Below are 18,236 nucleotides of genomic sequence, written 5' to 3' on the forward strand. Positions count from 1 at the left end.
GAAAGGGCACACTGGGGATTCTTGTTTACCTTTTGGTCAGTTTCAGAATTTGTCATAAAACGTGGAACTCTGAAGCCTGATATGCAACACATTTAAATGTCTACTATGGTAGCCTGAATCTTCAGGGTTCCTCTAGCATTATGGTTTCTGGTGGGAACTGGGGAGGTAAGTGGTCAGATCAGACAACTAAGAAGAGTAGAAAGATTATGGTCATTTGACAGAACATACTTGCTTATACATTTTTCACTCTCCTTTGCCCCTCTCCTATTTGGCTTTTTTTTTTTTTTTCACTTAAAAAAATCAAATACTGGCCGGGCGTGGTGGCTCACAGCTGTAATCCTAGCACTCTGGGAGGCTGAGGCAGGAGGATCGCTCAAGGTCAGGAGTTCGAGACCATCCTGAGCAAGAGCGAGAACCGTCTCTATTAAAAAAATAGAAAGAAATTATCTGGACAGCTAAAAAAATATGTATATAAAAAAAAATTAGCCGGGCATGGTGGCACACGCCTGTAGTCTCAGTTACTCAGAAGGCTGAGGCAGAAGGATTGCTTAAGCCCAGGAGTTTGAGGTTGCTGTGAGCTAGGCTGATGCCACGGCACTCTAGCCAGGGCAACAGAGTGAAACTCTGTCTTGGGGAAAAAAAAAAAAAAAAAATCAAATACTGAAGTATCTAGAGTAAAAAATGAAAGTATTCCTCTGTTCTTAGTTTAAAAGTCGGTGATAAAACTGGCTGACATCTGAGAATAACTTTGATTTTTAAAAAACTTTTAACATAGTTTTATAAGCAAGTTTAAGTGCCACTTGCTCTAAAAGAAAATGGCAAAATTATATATAAAATCATACACGTGTGATTTGATTTCACAGTGTTATTGATGAAGAGAATTTTATGAAATGATTAATTCTGGGTTTAATACAACTGTAATCCAAATAATACTTTTTGAAACATTAGAAATGACTCTATAAAATGAAATATTTTTATGATGGGGCCACGTGGCAGCATCTCTCAGTAACATTCTGCTAATGATCACGCTACTTGATCTGCACCTGGGGAACCTGAAGCATGGGGAGGTGTGACCTGGAGGAGGTCCAGGACGTGTATGGGCACAGGGCGTGAGAGGCAGGTGGGAAGGAACACACCCTGTAAGAACTGACAGAAAGCCAGTGTGGCTGAAATCTGGAGGAAGGGGGCCGTGGCGGACAAGGGTCTGACTGGTATTCCACATGCATTACAATATATATGACACCCTAAACCTATGTCCTTTAGTAAAGGATGAAAGAAAAAAAAAAGAACTTGAGAAAATTCACAGAAATTAAAACACATTTAAACACATATACATATGGGACTTCACATACTCAGAAGAGAATTGTGTCTGGCAAAGTCTAGCTAATATTCTACTCGGGGTTGAGACAACCTAATCCCACCTTAACATTGCCCATGTGACCTGCCTGTGTTTCACCTCAAACCTTCATATCAGAAGACCTCGGAGAATCACTGTAAATCCCAGAAGGGCTTCAGCATTCCTACGCTGGCCAACTCTGGCACTCACTGACTCTGCTGAGCTGCTTTCTAGGTCACCCAGTCACATCTCAGCCTTATGCTGTGGCCCTGACCCATTCTTTCACTGAACTTTATCTTACTTCTGGAAAGCAAGATATTACTTTGAGACCAATGATATTACAAAAGTAACTTACTTCAGGGCTCTCTAAAATAGTGAGATCTTAGTTTACAGTTTTTTTGTTTTTATAAATATTAAATTGATACAGCATAAGTCTGGCCTTTCATATGTAGGAAAAGGGACACCCAGATTTGTATACTTTTTCCCTTTATTAGTCTGAGTATGCTTCTTGAGTGCAAAAAAACTAAGTTGTTCAGCCCAACCTGTTAAGACAAAGCTTAAAAGACAAAGGAATGAGAGAGTGGTGGGTGAGGCTCCTCATCTGCTTATTTCACTGTGTAAGCATTTTTGAGCAAATAAACATAGGGATAGTCATTCACATCACAAAAGAAATTACCAGCCAGGCTCCTTTTATCTAGGGACAGACCTCTAAAGACATGCTGCTCATAGAGCAGCCTATCTGACACCCAGCTCAAACCCACCGCTGCAGCAGTTGATTCGTGATCTGACGCCCCGACACAGTGGCTCTTACTTACACTTATAGAATCTGGCAGCAACATAGCCTGCAGGGGTGCCCAGCAGCACCCACAGGACCACAGCACATGTCATTAGCGCTCCTCGGTTGGCAGGTGACAAAAATCCCAGGCATGCAAAAACTAGAACATGAAAGGTTATAAATGTTACTACCTATTTCCTTTGTTGTGAAATGACAGAGGAACCTTCTCGTTTTTTAAACAAGATGACAAATATAACTTCATAAAAAAACATGCGCTATCCTACCATGCAGCTATACTGACTCTTAGTAATATTTGATATACTGCATCAATATGATTGATCATACATAAGGCAAAATCCACTTTGGAAGTTTCTTGTTAGAATCCATAAGACCTCATCTTTCCCATGATCAGGGAGGCTGTCTGGATGCTCAAGACTGCACTCAGCATTTCTGAGATTCAAGTACAGCTTTTAAAATGAACAGAAATAAAAATATTCACATTATGAAATATTCCTGCTTTTGTTTCATTTTAAAATACTGAGTTCTCTGGCTCTGGGGGTTAAAAAAAAACCAAACCCTTACAACACTCAAACATAAGAAATAAGACAGAATCTAATCAAAGAGCAAAACGGGGGAAAAGATTCCATAGCACCATTAGCTTTTCAAAAACAAATTACTGAAGGGCCTGGTCAATGACTCAGGGTAACTCTGGCCCCAGCCCTTATTCAGTTGGTTAGCTTTGTTTGCTCTTCCCTATATAACTCTTCCTACTAATGACAATAAAAATGCCAACTTATGTCTATAGAGACTCCCAGCTTTCAGCTGGGGCTCAAGAGTTATGACATGCTCAGAATCTCAAGGCCAGTAAGATAGTGCCAAGAGTTTCAAGTGGCTTTCTAATTCCAGCAGCAAGAAAATCCCCATTGTTTCCCTCAAAGCGTGCACGACCAAGCACACACATGACGCACATGTCTGACTAGCACCATGATCAGCAGGAAACACATCATGGTAGCCTTACAAGACCTACCAGGACTTCAGCTAAGATGCAATCCCCTTCTCCCCCAGCCTGAGAAATGGACTGCCCTTAAGTAGGAAGTTCATATTTGAGGACTTAAGGAAAATCATTCCTATCATCTCCTGTCCTAGGCTCTCTCAAACTTCCCTCTGTACAAGTTCACTTTCTAGCTGACCCCAACAAAAACCAGACTGAGGCAGAAAGCAGCTCCTGATAAAATTTTAAAGCAAAATTTATCTTTAAGTCTCCATCCTGCTCTGAGTCCACTGTGGCTCTATGGCATCTAGTGCCTTCACACTATCCTCTGTCCAAACCTTTTCTATGAGACCTTCTCCTGACCTACCCTCTCTGTATGATATACTTACAAATTCTAGCCCTATCAAAGCTTTATCTCCTTAACTTATTAGTAGATTGAAAAAAGATGTTCTAATTAGTCTTTAAATTGAGCCCAAATGTGTGAATCAGTGGTTCCCAAATTTATTCAGGTGCTAGACGTTTAGAAGTAATAATGCTCTTTGCAAGGCATTTATATAGTTAATTTTATCATAAAAATCTGGAAGAATTTTACTAACAGTACCTGACTATAGTGTTACGTATTTAATGTGTAATCAAACATAAGACCAAATGTTCACTAAGGAAATTATTAAAAGGCAGCCAGCTATTCCTGAATGCTTCCCGTAATATTCATTTGCTACCACTTATCAGTAGCAGACATCAATAAAAGAAAATATGAAAAACATAAAATTTATCAAATTCTATTTATAAACTTTTTTTTCTCTTACCAATGAGGCAAACTGGAACACTGTGCAATTAATGTATCCCTAGAACAGTAGCCTTAGAACCACCCCTGTGGCTGATCAGGATCTCTAAGGAATGTCAATTTAAAAAAAAACAAAAAAAACCCAGATTGTCCTAACTGAGAAAAACTTACATATTAAAATTTCTGAAGATGTTCAGGTGGCACAAAGAAGAGACACTTTTTGTCTAGGAAGATCTTTTCTAGACACTGCTAGAATCCTCCCCAGATGAGAAAGGTCTACAGAGAGCTTCCTGCCCTAACCCTTTCCCCTTCTCTCCTCCCTCAGCAGAAGCCAAAAATGTCTGCGAGTCCTAACCAGACTGTTCCTTCCCCCGAAGGCTGGGTAGAGGAGTCACCCTGAGTGACCTACTCACCTCTGGCCCAGTGCCACCACAAGAAAAGCCTGGACTCCACAGAGATGAAAAGAGAGACCAAGCTTCAGCCTTTGAGTGTAGCTAACCCTTCCCCAAGTCACTTAGGACCAAAGCATCCAGATTTTGAGAGCCAAAAGGACTCTTGGAAACAATCTTACCTAGCTACCCACTTAAGAAAACTGGTTCTCAAATAATTACTATATTTAGAAAAAGTATTTTCTACTTCTCAATTTTCCTCAATACTTACATAATGTCACAAAAGTCATAATTAAAATCTGTGTCCCAGATCCTAGAAAGACTGACAGCAGCATCCCTTTTCTTGGAGGACGGAATATATCACCATGAACTAGTTTCCAGCCAAATTCTTCCTGGGCATCCTCCTAAAAAAAGAATGAAATCAATTCAGTTGTCATATGGCATCATCGAGACAACCAGACAGTTTGTTCACTGTTGAATGTGCTGGTAGTGAAAAAACATTTAAAAAAACTCATAGGCTGGGTGCAGTGGCTCACGCGTCTAATCTTAGCACTCTGGGAGGCCAAGGTGGGAGGACTGCTTGAGTTTAGGAGTTCAAGACCAGCCTGAGCAAGAGCAAGACCCCATCTCTACTAAAAATAGAAAAATTAGCTGGGCATCATGGTGCATGTCTGTAGCCCCAGCTACTCAGGAGGCTGAGGCAGGAGGATCGCTAAAGCCCGGGAGTTTGAGGCTGCAGTGACCTGCACCGCACTCTAGCCCCGGGTGACAGAGTGAGACCCTCTTTCAGAAATAACAAAACCCAAAAAACTTATAAATGTTAATATATATTTCAATTTTGAAGAATACAGCTTGATTCACAGAGTTTTCTACAGCTTTCTTAAACTGTTTTTAAAATACTGCATTAAGGTCTATAAATATAGTTACTGAGAAACTACAAAGATAATGTGATCCCTACATAGTTCTACTCTAAGTCAAATTTTGTGGACCAACTTGATGACATAATTTTTAATCACATGCCATCCTTTTCAATCTATATTTATTAATCTCCAAAATAAGCAAATGGTATTATACTTTGCTAGTACAGTAAGCATAGCTGTAAACATAGTAATAAACTTGCATCATCAGCCCAAACCACACCCCTGATCTCCAGACATATATACAAAGTACCCAATCAATAGCTCTACTTGGTTGTTTAACAGACATCTTGAACAGAATCATCCACAACTGAATTCTTGACTCTCTCTTCCCACCTAAATCTGCTCTTCCTACAGACTCCCCCAGTAGATAGAAACTCCATCCTTTTAGCTGCTTAGTTCCCAAAACCTGGAGCCACCCATGATTCTTCCCTTTTTACCCCTCACACGTGACCCTTTAACAGATCTATACTCTATACAGAGATATACTCTCCCACCGAAACATATCCACAGGACACCCACCCACCATCACACCTTACCTGGCTACTGCAGTATGCACTGAATGGGTCTGTTCCTATGTGTGCCCCATTCAGCTGATCCTCAATACAGCAGCAGCCAGGGAGATCCTTTTAACCAGCCAGGCAGCTTGGAGCAGAAACCTGGGGTCACTCGCTGACTTCTCTCCAGTTTCTACAATCTCCAAAGCCAAACCGCTTCCCACAGGTTATAGCACTTTACAGTGTCATACACTAGGCATCAAAGTGCTCATGTCCTCAATCCCCCAACAGGCTCATCTCAAACATTTTCATTTCTGCCAAAGTACTAGATGAGCAAATAATATTGCACTGCAGTTTTAACTTGCATTTCTATTATGAATAATGTCCCTTTTTATATATTTAAGAGCCATTTGTATTTTCTTTTTTATGGACTCTCTTTTCATGTACTTTGCTCAGTTTCTTACTAGGCTGTTGCTTGTTTTCTTGATTTTAGGATTTTAATATTTTTCCCTGGTTGACATTTGTCTTTTTTACCTTATAGTAGCTGGGACTACAGGTAAAGGCCACCACACCTGGCTTTCGTTTTTCCCTACTGATATACCTTTGTTAACTTCCAAATTTAGACTCATTATTACATTTGGAAAATGTTTACTTGGAATTTCTTAGTTCACTAATCCTTCTAAATCTCCCTTTAGGACTGGCTTCACTTATTTATTTATTTTCTGCTAAAGTATTTTTTTTTAATTTTACTCAGCGGCCCCACATCTACCACCCAGTCCTGTTCCCATGGGCAGAATCAAGACTATTTTCTGCTAACATATTTCTATAAATTCCTTCAGTGAAGATCTGTTTGTGATCAACTGTTCTTATCTACCTGCAAAAAGTATGTAACCTTCATTAAGAGACAGCTTCTCTGGGTACCCAATTCTATGTAAATAATTTCTCTCACCAATTTAATAATATTTTATCTTTGAGACCCCACTGTCAGGCTAATTGTTTTTCCTCTGCAGTTGCTCAGTCTTTTTTTCCCCTCTGGGTGATTCTAAGATCTTCTTTCTCTAAGGTTCTATGGTTTTGCCACGAATGATCTAGATGTGGATTTCTTTTTATTTATTCTGCTTGGGATATATTGTGTTTCTTATCTATGGATTCTTATCTTTCATCTGTTCTGAAATATTCTCAGCTGTTACTTTTTCATATATTTTATACTCTGAGACTAATAATTCTAGTATCTCAAATCTTCAGAGTCCTAAATCTGTTGTTTATTGTAAATTTCTAATAGCTCACATTTTATTGATCTTTAATTGGAAGAATCCTGTGAATCTAAATGTGCTAGACTTCCTTTCATTGGGTTTCTACTTGATTCTGCCAAGAATAAGAAGCACTCACTAACCTGGAACCATTCTGGCCATACTTTCAGAATCCAGGCTTACTTCAGGACGAGACTGAGGTTCAGCTCCTTGCTGCTGACCCAGCGGTTGGCGTTCCAATTGGCTAAGGACTTGAAAACAGCACTGACCCACAGGGAACCTCAACCTCTCAGGCTTGCATCTATTTCCTGCTCTGGCCTTGGCTCACTTTTTTGGGTGGTGGGTTAGAGCAGGGGACTCCTTGGATACCTCTGTTACCTACTGTGAACCCAGCAGTGTATCAACAAGTATGGTACATTAAGAACTGACTGACTTATTCATTCATTCAACAAACATTTATTGCCATAAGCTTGGCAATGTTTAAAACACCAGAGATACTACAGTGAGGGTGACCAAAAAAATCCCTGCTCTCATGAGTACATGTTCTCATTGGGGAGGCAAACTAAAATAAGTGAGAAAAGTTATAGTATGTCAGACAGTAGTAAGTGCTATAGAGAAAAAATAGGAAGCATGAATGTGTGTGTAGGAGAGGATGTAATTTTATGTGGGATGGTGGGGAAGCTCTCAATGGGAAGCTCACGTTTCAATAAAGCTGAAGGAGGTACAGGAGCTGGCCATGTAAACCTCTGAGGGACAAACACTCCAAGCAGAGAGAACAGCGAGCGTGAAAGCTCCGACGTGGGAATGCGTGCCTGCTGGAACAGAGCACTGAGGCAATGCAGGGCCTTACGGGCCATTGTAAAGACTCTGACTTTCACTCTGAGGGAAAGAGAAGTCCCTGGAGGGCCGTGCTGAGGTGTGAGATGATCTGACTTCTGTTTGAGCTGATTCACTCTGACTGCTGTGCTAAAAGACTGAGGGGAGGACAAGACCGGGAGCAGGAGTGGAGGCAGAGGTGCCACTGGCCCATATGCCACACAGTGACACTGTGCAAGTTAAGAAAAAACTCCACTACCAGCAATTATTTGGAAAAGCCAATTATGAACAGAATATTTTGAAATTACTTTTAAAAAAGAGACTGTAGAGTAGAAATGTTAAGAGCTTATAAATATTGGTATGTTCTTTTTGCAATTAGAACAAGACAGAAAGGTGGCAGTGGAGGGGAGGGCTGAAGAAGCTAGGGAAGAGAAAACAATGAAAATCTGAATTTTTTGCATTTAATACAAATTACTGTAACTCTTATGAAACTTTTGTTATTGTGCTGCTGAAATGAAAATGTATAACATTAGGCAACTTAAAATGCTTGAGAATAAATAAGGCTGGGACATTAAATTACTTTGAATACACCAAAAGGTTGAAATGGTAAAAATTCAGTTAGGATTAATTTAAAAACATCAACACACATACACAAAAATTGCTTGGGAGTTTTCCATTCAGTTTTTCTGTTTCACAAAGTGGGTATATATCGGGGCTAGGGAATCTGGCAGGGGGGACAGCACACAGTGAGGAAAGACAACAAGCTGTAGCTGTGTGCCTATCACCCACCGGCACCAGTCTACTGACAGATGTAGCTGTGAACAGTTCAGCTCTGAATGTTGTGATGAAACTTTAAAGACTATCCTGGGCAGACCAAGGACTAGTTGAAATGTTTCCACTCACCGTAGAATCCATCTGATTATATCTGGCAATATCTTTGTGCAGTGTCCGTAACATAATCATAGCTACCATTCCAGATAAGAAGAGGACAATGACCAGAGAATTCATTATGCTGTAGAAATAAGCATGTCATGATTAATCTGTAGCTTAATATTAGGAACGGTGCAACTCTTTTTTAAACCGTTTATTAAACATTAACACATCGTTAACCAAAATCAAAACTACCTGAAATCCAACAAATTCAATGAACTGTATTTCTTTCAAGTTTCCTTCTAGTAGATATATAATTTTATATACTTATCATTTTATAGTCTGTTTAGAACTAGAATTTTTTGTCCATGGTCAACATTATTAAATAACTACTATGTCCAAAACATTACAGCACAAGCTGTAAGGAACCAATGAAGAACTGGCTTGTACCCTCAAGATATTTACTGAAGAACAAATTTACTGTGAGTATCAAAAACATTAGTCAGTAAAACAGGAAAAGGAGAGTTACGGCACCATAAACAGCTTTCTAGATAAAAGTTTTGAATCATGGTTTGAAGAGGAAAATAATAAATAAATAGTCATAATAACAACAGAAGCTTCTATTTATTGAGCACTCTTACATGCCAGGTAATGTCCTCAAATGCTCTGTTCCATTATGTCCTGTAATGCTCAGAACAATCCCATGAGGTGAGTATTTCTAGATCAAGAGATGGACTGTGAGAAATTGAGTGACCTGCCCTGACTCAAAACCAGTAACTTAAAGCCAGGATTTGAACTCAAGTTCAGACTTTTGAATAAACTAGAGAAGACTGGAGAATAAATGAGATGTTCAAAGGGATGAAGGGTAGAAAAAGTAGAAAGCAAAAAGCAGACTAACTCTGCCCTCTTACCTAAACCACTGAATGTGAGTATGAGGCATAGACTCCAGAATATAGTCCCATCTAGATGCCCATCTGATATTTTTATCTTCCTGGGGGGAAGGGGAGAAAAAAAATATCTTTAAATAAGCACTTGCTGACAAAACACATTAAAAATCCAAAAATTCTCATTCATAGCTTGTCTCCATTCAGTCAACAACTGCAATTTCTAATTATCATAACTTTGGTTAGTCCTGAGAATCACGGAGTTTCAGATTTACTCAAGTCTAGGGAAAATCAGAATGAGATTAAGCAACAAATTAAAAAAAAAAACATAAGAATTCCTAATAATACCCACATACTTATGTTTTTAAAAGTCTTTAAATTTTAACTAGCAAGTGTTTATTTTAGATGTCAAAATTTAGAGCTATATTAAATTTTTTTTTTTAGAAAATAATTGAATGGAACAGTTTACTCTTTATGCCTAGGGACACTAGCCAGATCGCAAAGTCATACCAGGTACACTGAGCATCTGGCAGTTGTCACCCATACTGAGCTCTTAATATCTAGAAATATATACTGTTTACTGTGCTAGGCTTGCAAAAGGAAACATCATATGGGGATATTAAACATTACAACTATATTGGATTGCCAAAGGAGTTTTTAAAAAATAGAGGTGGAAAACTGCCTAAGATTCTAACAATGAACTTTTAATTTCCTCCTAAGAAACTCCTTTGCTAATAAAAACATTCTCTTTAACTTCCTAAGATAATCTACCAACAGGAAACTCCCTATTTAAGTCATACTCAAATCCTGATTTTTAAAATGTTTTCCCAAATGCTTTTTGAATATATCTCTGAAGTTTCCATAGTATCCTCTATGCCTATTTTCTACCTTTTGTTTTATATGTATCTTTTATGTTTAACACTAAATCAGGCTCATATCTCCAATTTCCTGTATCTTCTCATTTAAACTAAGACTTAGTCTTGAAATTGATTATGTTGCTTGGTACACTGACAATTCTAAAACTCAGCTCATTAATAACTTATTTATTTGACAAGCTTAATCATTAATATTTTTAATTAGTTTAATCAGTACAAATTTAAAATAAATTTCTAAGTTATACTAAAGATAAAAGCAAACTCACCTCGAAACTAACAGAGTAAGTATAGGCAATTTTGATCTCCCCAGAAGCCTTGTTACTTATATCCATGGGAGGTCCAGAGCAGTCTGGTTTATCTATATGGGTATGTTTGAAGCTGTGGAAAGAAACATTTTGGCAAGATGCTGATAAAGTACAGTTTAAAAAAAAATGGGGTGAAGTAAAGGTTAGAGATTTTATACATATTTCACAATGCTGCTGATAAAGGTGAAATTATTCATGCCACATTTAATAGCATAAATATTTACTTAATATAACGGGCTTAGTGATGAGTATGTATACAAAGTTATTCCTTACAATTATAAACAAACTTTTGAAAACTTTATACTTGAAGAGCATTTAAATAATCTTAAGGGAAAAAAAACCACTGAGGGGGTTTAAATTAACTGCCATCTTATTATGGCATGCATTTCTTTACCACCAGTGCATCAGAAAATGGCTAATTCAAATGGTAGGAAAAGTCACGGAAAAAATGGGATATTCAATTAAAAAAGGATCTCACTAATAACTGATATGTACTTTCATGCTAAAAAAAAAAAACTAGACAACTTGAAGAGATATTCTTTCAATGGCCCGTCACATATTGGCTTCTAACCCTGCACGGAGGCTTTAGAAATTACAGCACTAATCAGCTCATCTGGGCCTTGGAGCAGAGGAAAGCTGCAAACATCTGAGGCAATGCTCTCTCCACTGTGAAGAGGACCACTATCCCAACCACTCGTCTTCTCCATTCCCCGCTGACAAATAGAAAAGCTGTCAAAACTTCCTGACTGAAAAACAAAACAAAAAGTCACCTTGGCTTGACTGCTTACCATCACAGGAAAATAATTATCTGTAGGGTTTCTCTGGACAACCCATAACTCAATAACAAATCATGCTAAGGGTAGTTTTAGTAAAATCAATACTGAAATGTCAGAATACTGATTAAGTAATAAGTTAACTGGGCTCCGAACACTTATGCTTTGAACTTAAACTTCACTTATATTTATTTACTTTTTATCTAGTAATATGATTACCTTTTTGGTTCAAGTTTAGCAGCCACTAATCTTGCTCCCATGGACCCAGTCTCAACAACATGATAGTGTATTTTGATGTCAACATGGTTGAAGATATAAAATGTATCTCTTTCATGGAATTCTGACTGTGGAACAGAACTTAAAGTTAAAGGTAGAAAACTGGCTATAAGAGAGTCAAAACGTGAAACTTTAAATGAGCTACAAGTAAGAAAATTTAAATTTGAACAGAATTTTAACCCTTCCCCATTAACATGTTTAAGTTTTAAACTTAAACTCTTTAAGCCAAAAATTAATTGGAGAAGGTATATACTTCTAAAAGTTTTAATTTTTACATAAAATTGTATTATTAAGTACCCCTTCAAAAGACCATTAATAATATTTTCTAGCTTTTCACTCAAAATAAAATTTAAAATATTATGTTATTGTGTTACGAGCATGCTAAATCTTATACATTTAAAGGCTTTTCTTTTCCCTGGAAGTTTGTAATGTGGGACTAAACCAATAGCCTAAATTATTCAAGTATCTCTGATCAACTTTCACAAAAGCATTAACAACTGATAGAATCAGTTTCATGATCACGCTCATGCTAACTTCTGTCAGACCACATACCCATTAAATCAGGTTGACCTGATTACACAAAATTTATTTTTATCCCTACTTAGTTTCTAATTACCTTCTAGTTACCTTCTATGTTACCTTCTAATGTCTCCATTTGATTAATCTATTTTTAAATATAAAAGAATGGCTCAAAGACAGAACTTAAAAAGGGTATAATACCGAACTTTTGCAATACAAATTTAATTAACTTGATGAAGTCTTTCTGACACTCCACTATCTACATTTTTTTTACATAAAAGATTTATGAATCTAACTTTTTTTTTTTTTTGAGACAAGAGTCTAGCTCTGTCGTCCTGGGTAGAATGCAGTGGCATTATCATAATTTATTGCAACCTCAAACTCCTGGGCTCAAGCAATCCTCCTGCCTCAGCCTCCTGAGTAGCTGGGAGTACAGGCGCATGCCATGACACCTGGCTAATTTTTCTGTTTAGTAGAGACTGAGTCTCACTCTTGCTCAGGCTGGTCTTGAACTCCTGAGCTCAAGCAATCCTCCTGCCTCTGCCTCCCAGAGTGCTAGGATTACAGGTACAAGTCACGGCGCCTGCCCTGAATCTAATTTAGTAGAGTTAGAACAAAGTCCTAACCCTTAGCATAGCACTTAATATACAGCAGACACTCTCAGTAAATGTTAAACCAAATCTGAATTATTTCAATTCTAGAGTTTGATTTAAACATTATTAATTTGGCTTAAGTTTAAGATCCAAGTAGTTATTTGTATTCAGAACATCTGACCTGTACTGACTCAATAAATATAACAATTTTTGTCCATGTAAAAAACTGAGTTCTACCAAAAAGCCATTTCAAAAAGCAACAGAATTTATCATGAACTTACATTAATAACACAAGCATCTTTTGCATGGCCTTTATCTGTAATGTAACAACCAATAGGAAATCCAGGATTACAAAACCTTTGACCATCTTCAACATCGTAACACCATGTTACAGGCATATTATCCACAATCCTATGCACAGAAATAAAAGCCAAGTTAGAAGAGAACCCACCAAACATGTCTAAGAATTACTGCCCAAATCAGTGTCATCACTTTGTAAAATTTAAATGAATGTATAAATGCCTTAAGATTCCAAAAGCCACAAAGAATTTAATGAAATGTGGCATTTCATAAGTAATGACATTATGCTAGTATCTGATCCACTGTAGTGAGGAAAACACTTTACAGGCTGGTCCAAGTGCAGTGGTGTTTACAACCAATTGATCACAACCAGTTACAGATTTCTTTGTTCCTTCTCCACTCCCACTGCTTCACTTGATTAGCCTTAAACAACAACAACAACAAAACCGTATAGGTTTTTTAAAACTATAAATGTATGCAGGAAAAGGGAGTTTTATAAATTAAATTATTACAATTGCTAATTTAACAATATTATCTAGACACTTCAGTATAATTTAGTAGAACACTCAAAGCTCTAAACAGGTACAAAGCAATACGCCTAGTTCCTCAGGAACAGTTTATTGAAGAATATAGAAACGAATGTCTTTTATTACCCAGGTAATTCAATAAAAAGGAAATGGATATAATTGCAAGATATAGGGAAATATTCAAATACAGGGCCAAGCAAAAAAGTGAAAATTATAGTACAAAAAATCTGTAAAAATTGTAAATCCACGTTATTTCTAAAAGAAATACTGCTATAAAGCTGGAGAGCCAAATCTTTCAATTTCTACAGTGGAAAAACCCTTTTTTAAAAAAAAAAAAAAAACTAAAAAAATTCTGCAGCATTGTATAACTACATTAAAGTCCAAGTATGTGGTCTCCTATGCCCAGAGCACACTGCAGGATACAAATAAAAAAAATTACTCAAAATATACTAGCTATATTACAGTCATAAGACAACACTCCAGGGCATGTTTTATTTGTTAATTAATACATGCCTTAGGAAGTAAAACTATGATTCTATATTCACCCAAGGTGTACATTAATGACCCAATAAAACATGCCTCGTCACATTTAAACGCTGTTTAATAGTACCCAATGTACGAAGTTTTAGAATCACCTATACTGTTAAACCACTTATTATTATAACCAGCAGGCTAGTAGTTCCAATGAAAAGACTATAAAATATTAGAGGCATAAAGACAATGCAATATAAAATAAATAATTCAGATTTTCTAGAGGCCTAAAGAATCAGTTAATTGCTTTAATTTTTTAGATAGAGAATGAAGTTCAATTAATGAATATATATTGACAATATACAGTACCTTTATGCTATCATTCAGAGAAAGCACTACATAAAAATTATAGTGCTAGTACCAAAATAAGGAATGAAGGGGCAATTTAGGTTTTTTAAAAGTCAATATCCTAAATGTGTCATTTATATAATGATTTACATTCACAAAGTCGCCTTTTTCTGGTAGTAGAAAGCATTAAAAAAAAAACCCCAACGAACCCTTCTAAAGACACTTAAGAAAATTTCAAGCATCATTTTCAATTACTGTCTTCCTAAGTTAGGAGTAGTATTTATTTGAATTTCTAACACCAAAGAATTTAAAAATCATATTTCCAATCTGATAGAGAAGATGACTCAAAAGGATAAAGGCTGAATGACTAGTCCCAACTTTTTACCATGAAGAACTTTGTTCGGAGGAATTACTTAATAGGTACAATGTACATTATTCCAGTGATGGATACCCTAAAAGCCTTGACTTCATCAATATGCAATATATCCATGTAACAAAGTTATACATGTACCCCATAAATTTATAAAAAGAAAAAAAAAAAAAGGAACTCCCTTCCATTATTATCACCCTACAAGGACTCCATGTGAAACACTTCCACCAATATTTCGTTTATTAATAACTGATTTTCCCAATAAATTCATTCCCAAAGTTTCTGATCAGAATACAATAACCCATGTTGTCATAATACACTCAGAAAATTGCAGCCAAAAGCAACAAAACTTGGCATTTAAGTCACTGTGTGTAGTTTTAACATGAGTAAATTTATACCATTCATTAGTATTCTCATTTATTTTTTTTAGAGATGGGGTCTTGCTATATTGCCCAGGCTGGTCTCAAACTCCTGGCCTCAAGTGATCCTCTAGCCTAGGCCTCCCAAAATGTTCGGATTACAGGTGTAAGCTACCACATTCAGCCAGAATTCTGAATTTTTGAAAATAGCACATCTTTCCCCTTTGCTAAATTGGTGGGATCTTGGATTGGGACTCACTAGCTTGAAGTATCTTCAAGATCCCTTTCTGTCCAATAAGCTACAGTCCAGTGGTTCTATGATACTAAAAAATTTTAAGTATTTTGGCAACTAGTTAATTATAATTTTATAAATAAAATGTCATAAAGATTTGAACTAAGGGGCAGGGGGCAACAGGAGGCCATAGAACCTGGTCAGGTCTCAGCTGAAATCCATGGCTCTTAACCTCACTGGGGATGGGCAAACAGTTCAATTTGATATACTGATAGAATGAACATCCAAAAGGGAACACACGAAGGCAATCTACCCATTCACCACCTCTAGCATCTTACACTTTCTAGAAGAGGTCAAAACCTACGTGAACTATGACCCCACATAGAATATAGCATTTGCAAGCAAAATTACTTAGAATAGTTATACTTCAAAGGCTGGATATGGGGAGTATTCTAAAATATTCTATGTTTGAATATTATATAGTAAGTACATAATACCTCAGAAACAAAAACAAAAGTTTTTTTTTTTTTTTTTTTTAGACAGAGTCTCACTCTGTTACTCAGGCTAGAGTGCCGTGGCATCAGCCAGCTCACAGCAACCTCAAACTCCTGGGCTCAAGCAATCCTCCTGACTCAGCCTCCCGAGTAGCTGGGACTACAGGTATGTGCCACCATGCCTGGCTAATTTTTTCTATATATATATATATTTTTAGTTGTCCATATGATTTCTTTCTATTTTTAGTAAAGACGGGGTCTCACTCTTGCTCAGGCTGGTCTCGAACTCCTGAGCTCAAAGGATCCACCCGCCTCGGCCTCCCAGAATGCTAGGATTACAGGCATGAGCCACCACGCCCAGCCCAAAACAGTTTTAAATGCTTTTTGATTTTGATACAAAGTGGTACAGAACTTGTTAATGCTACATCATGTTTACAAAAAAAAAAAAAGTTTAAGCAAAAACTGCTTTATTTGAAGTAGATGCTATTTATCAAACATCAAAGAAAAGTTAAATTTTGTTTTCCTGTGATTTTTTCAGGGCTCACAAGTATACAATAACAGTATTTCTCTAAAAGACTGATCCGGGTCCTTTCCCCAAAGCATAAACATGCTACTGGTAACTACACCTCATTTTATTGTGCACCACTTCATTGCGTTTCACAGATACTGCGTTTTTTTACAAATGGAAGCTAATGGCAACCCTGCATTGAGCAAGTCTATCAGCACCATTTTTCCAATAGGATGTGCTCATTCCGTGTCTCTGCGTCAGCATTTTTTAGCAATAATGTATTTTTTAATTAAGGTTACGTACATTTTTTTCCAGATATAATTCTATTGCACACTTAATGGACTACAGTATAGCGTAACCGTAACTTTTATATGTATGGGGAAACCAAAAAATTTGTGCGACTCGCTTTACTGTGATATTCCCTTTACTGTGGTGGTCTGGAACGGAATCTGCCATATCTCCAAGGTATGCTTGTATGTGAATAAAAGAAGTACTCTACATACAGCTAAAACATACTTTAAATGATGCTGCCAACTTTAATTAATAATCCTCTGGCAAGTAAAAGTTACTGCTTCATACTACTTCCATGAGTAACAAAAAAAGGAAATAAATTAATTTGCTATATTTTATACAGTCAATCAAATAATTTATACAGTCAGTGAAGCAGAGGTTTCATCTTGAAAAGGATAAAGCCCAAAATCCAAAATCTCCATGTCTTACCAGTGATGTTGATAATTCAACAACATGCTTTTTTTCAAGAATTCTAACTTTTGTTTGTCTTCAGCTTTCTCTGTATGGTATGTTTTTGTACAAACAAGCTTACAGGTCTCCTCCTTATTAAACGTAAACTGTATCAAAAGAAAGTGGAAAGGAAATTATGAAAAAATATCCAGGTCCTTCATACCAACACCATAAATAGAGTAAAAGTACTAGTCTCATTAAATTACTTAAGTGCATTAATATTGGTATTTTAAAATTCCTCACAGCTCAGATTTAAATTTTAATCATTGTTTCTCTATAAATTTAAGTCATCAATTTTTCCTTTGATAAGTTTTTATTTTTGATAATTTCAATCGGTCTACCTTTTAAATGTAAATGAGCCCTAGAAGAGAAAAAAACACAACCCACATGTAGAACAAAATGGAACATCAGTCTCTCCATGCTAATATCCCATGGCCATGGTTTAGAAGCTCTGGAATTGATGGCTTTCTAGTAATAAGCAAATTTTTATGTTCAAATATCCAATAGACATTATTAAGTGCCCCCTCTTAAATGCCAGGTGATGGAGATTCAGCAGTGAATAAGACAGAATGTGATGATAAAAGAAAAACTCAAATTTGGATATCTAAAATAAGGGTAGACATAACTTTTTACTCATGTTTGAAAATATTCTCAATTTTCAGGATCGTATTTAATAATAAAGTTGAAACAACAATTGGTAATTTTAAAAAACTGAGTTCAAAATTAAGGATTCCTCCAATTTTAAAGTCTAGGACTTATTCCATGTGCATAAAAACAATGACAGTCACAATTAGATATCTTTTAATAAATTCAAACTTTATTACAGGTGCTAAAAAAATTGGATGTTTCACTTCTTCTATGCACTACACTTTTTTGTATATTACTTATTAACTTCCCTAAATCAGCTGCTGTACATCAGCTGACAAGCGAAAGTTTAAGTGTAGCCCACTGCTGCCACCTATCAGCCAACGGTTTAATTTTGGCCACACGGCTACTTCTGTCAATACAGCAATAGCTGCACCATTATTTGATATTT

The 18,236-nt window shown here is 36.6% G+C and overlaps 1 protein-coding gene across 1 annotated transcript in view; it reads right to left on the reverse strand.

The window, feature by feature from the left end:
- TM9SF2 (transmembrane 9 superfamily member 2) overlaps positions 1 to 18,236 on the reverse strand; it is a 57,465-nt gene that overhangs the window by 15,707 nt on the left and 23,522 nt on the right. Inside the window, exons 4-11 of the mRNA XM_045567221.1 lie at positions 17,180 to 17,307; positions 13,132 to 13,261; positions 11,682 to 11,806; positions 10,651 to 10,762; positions 9,537 to 9,616; positions 8,659 to 8,767; positions 4,547 to 4,679; positions 2,152 to 2,271 (exon numbers count right to left, since the gene is read on the reverse strand). Of these exons, the coding sequence (XP_045423177.1) occupies positions 2,152 to 2,271; positions 4,547 to 4,679; positions 8,659 to 8,767; positions 9,537 to 9,616; positions 10,651 to 10,762; positions 11,682 to 11,806; positions 13,132 to 13,261; positions 17,180 to 17,307 (937 nt within the window). The remainder of the gene's footprint in view (positions 1 to 2,151; positions 2,272 to 4,546; positions 4,680 to 8,658; positions 8,768 to 9,536; positions 9,617 to 10,650; positions 10,763 to 11,681; positions 11,807 to 13,131; positions 13,262 to 17,179; positions 17,308 to 18,236) is intronic.

The sequence above is a fragment of the Lemur catta genome, chromosome 13 (genome assembly GCF_020740605.2).
Source record: "Lemur catta isolate mLemCat1 chromosome 13, mLemCat1.pri, whole genome shotgun sequence".
Lineage (NCBI taxonomy): Eukaryota > Metazoa > Chordata > Mammalia > Primates > Lemuridae > Lemur > Lemur catta.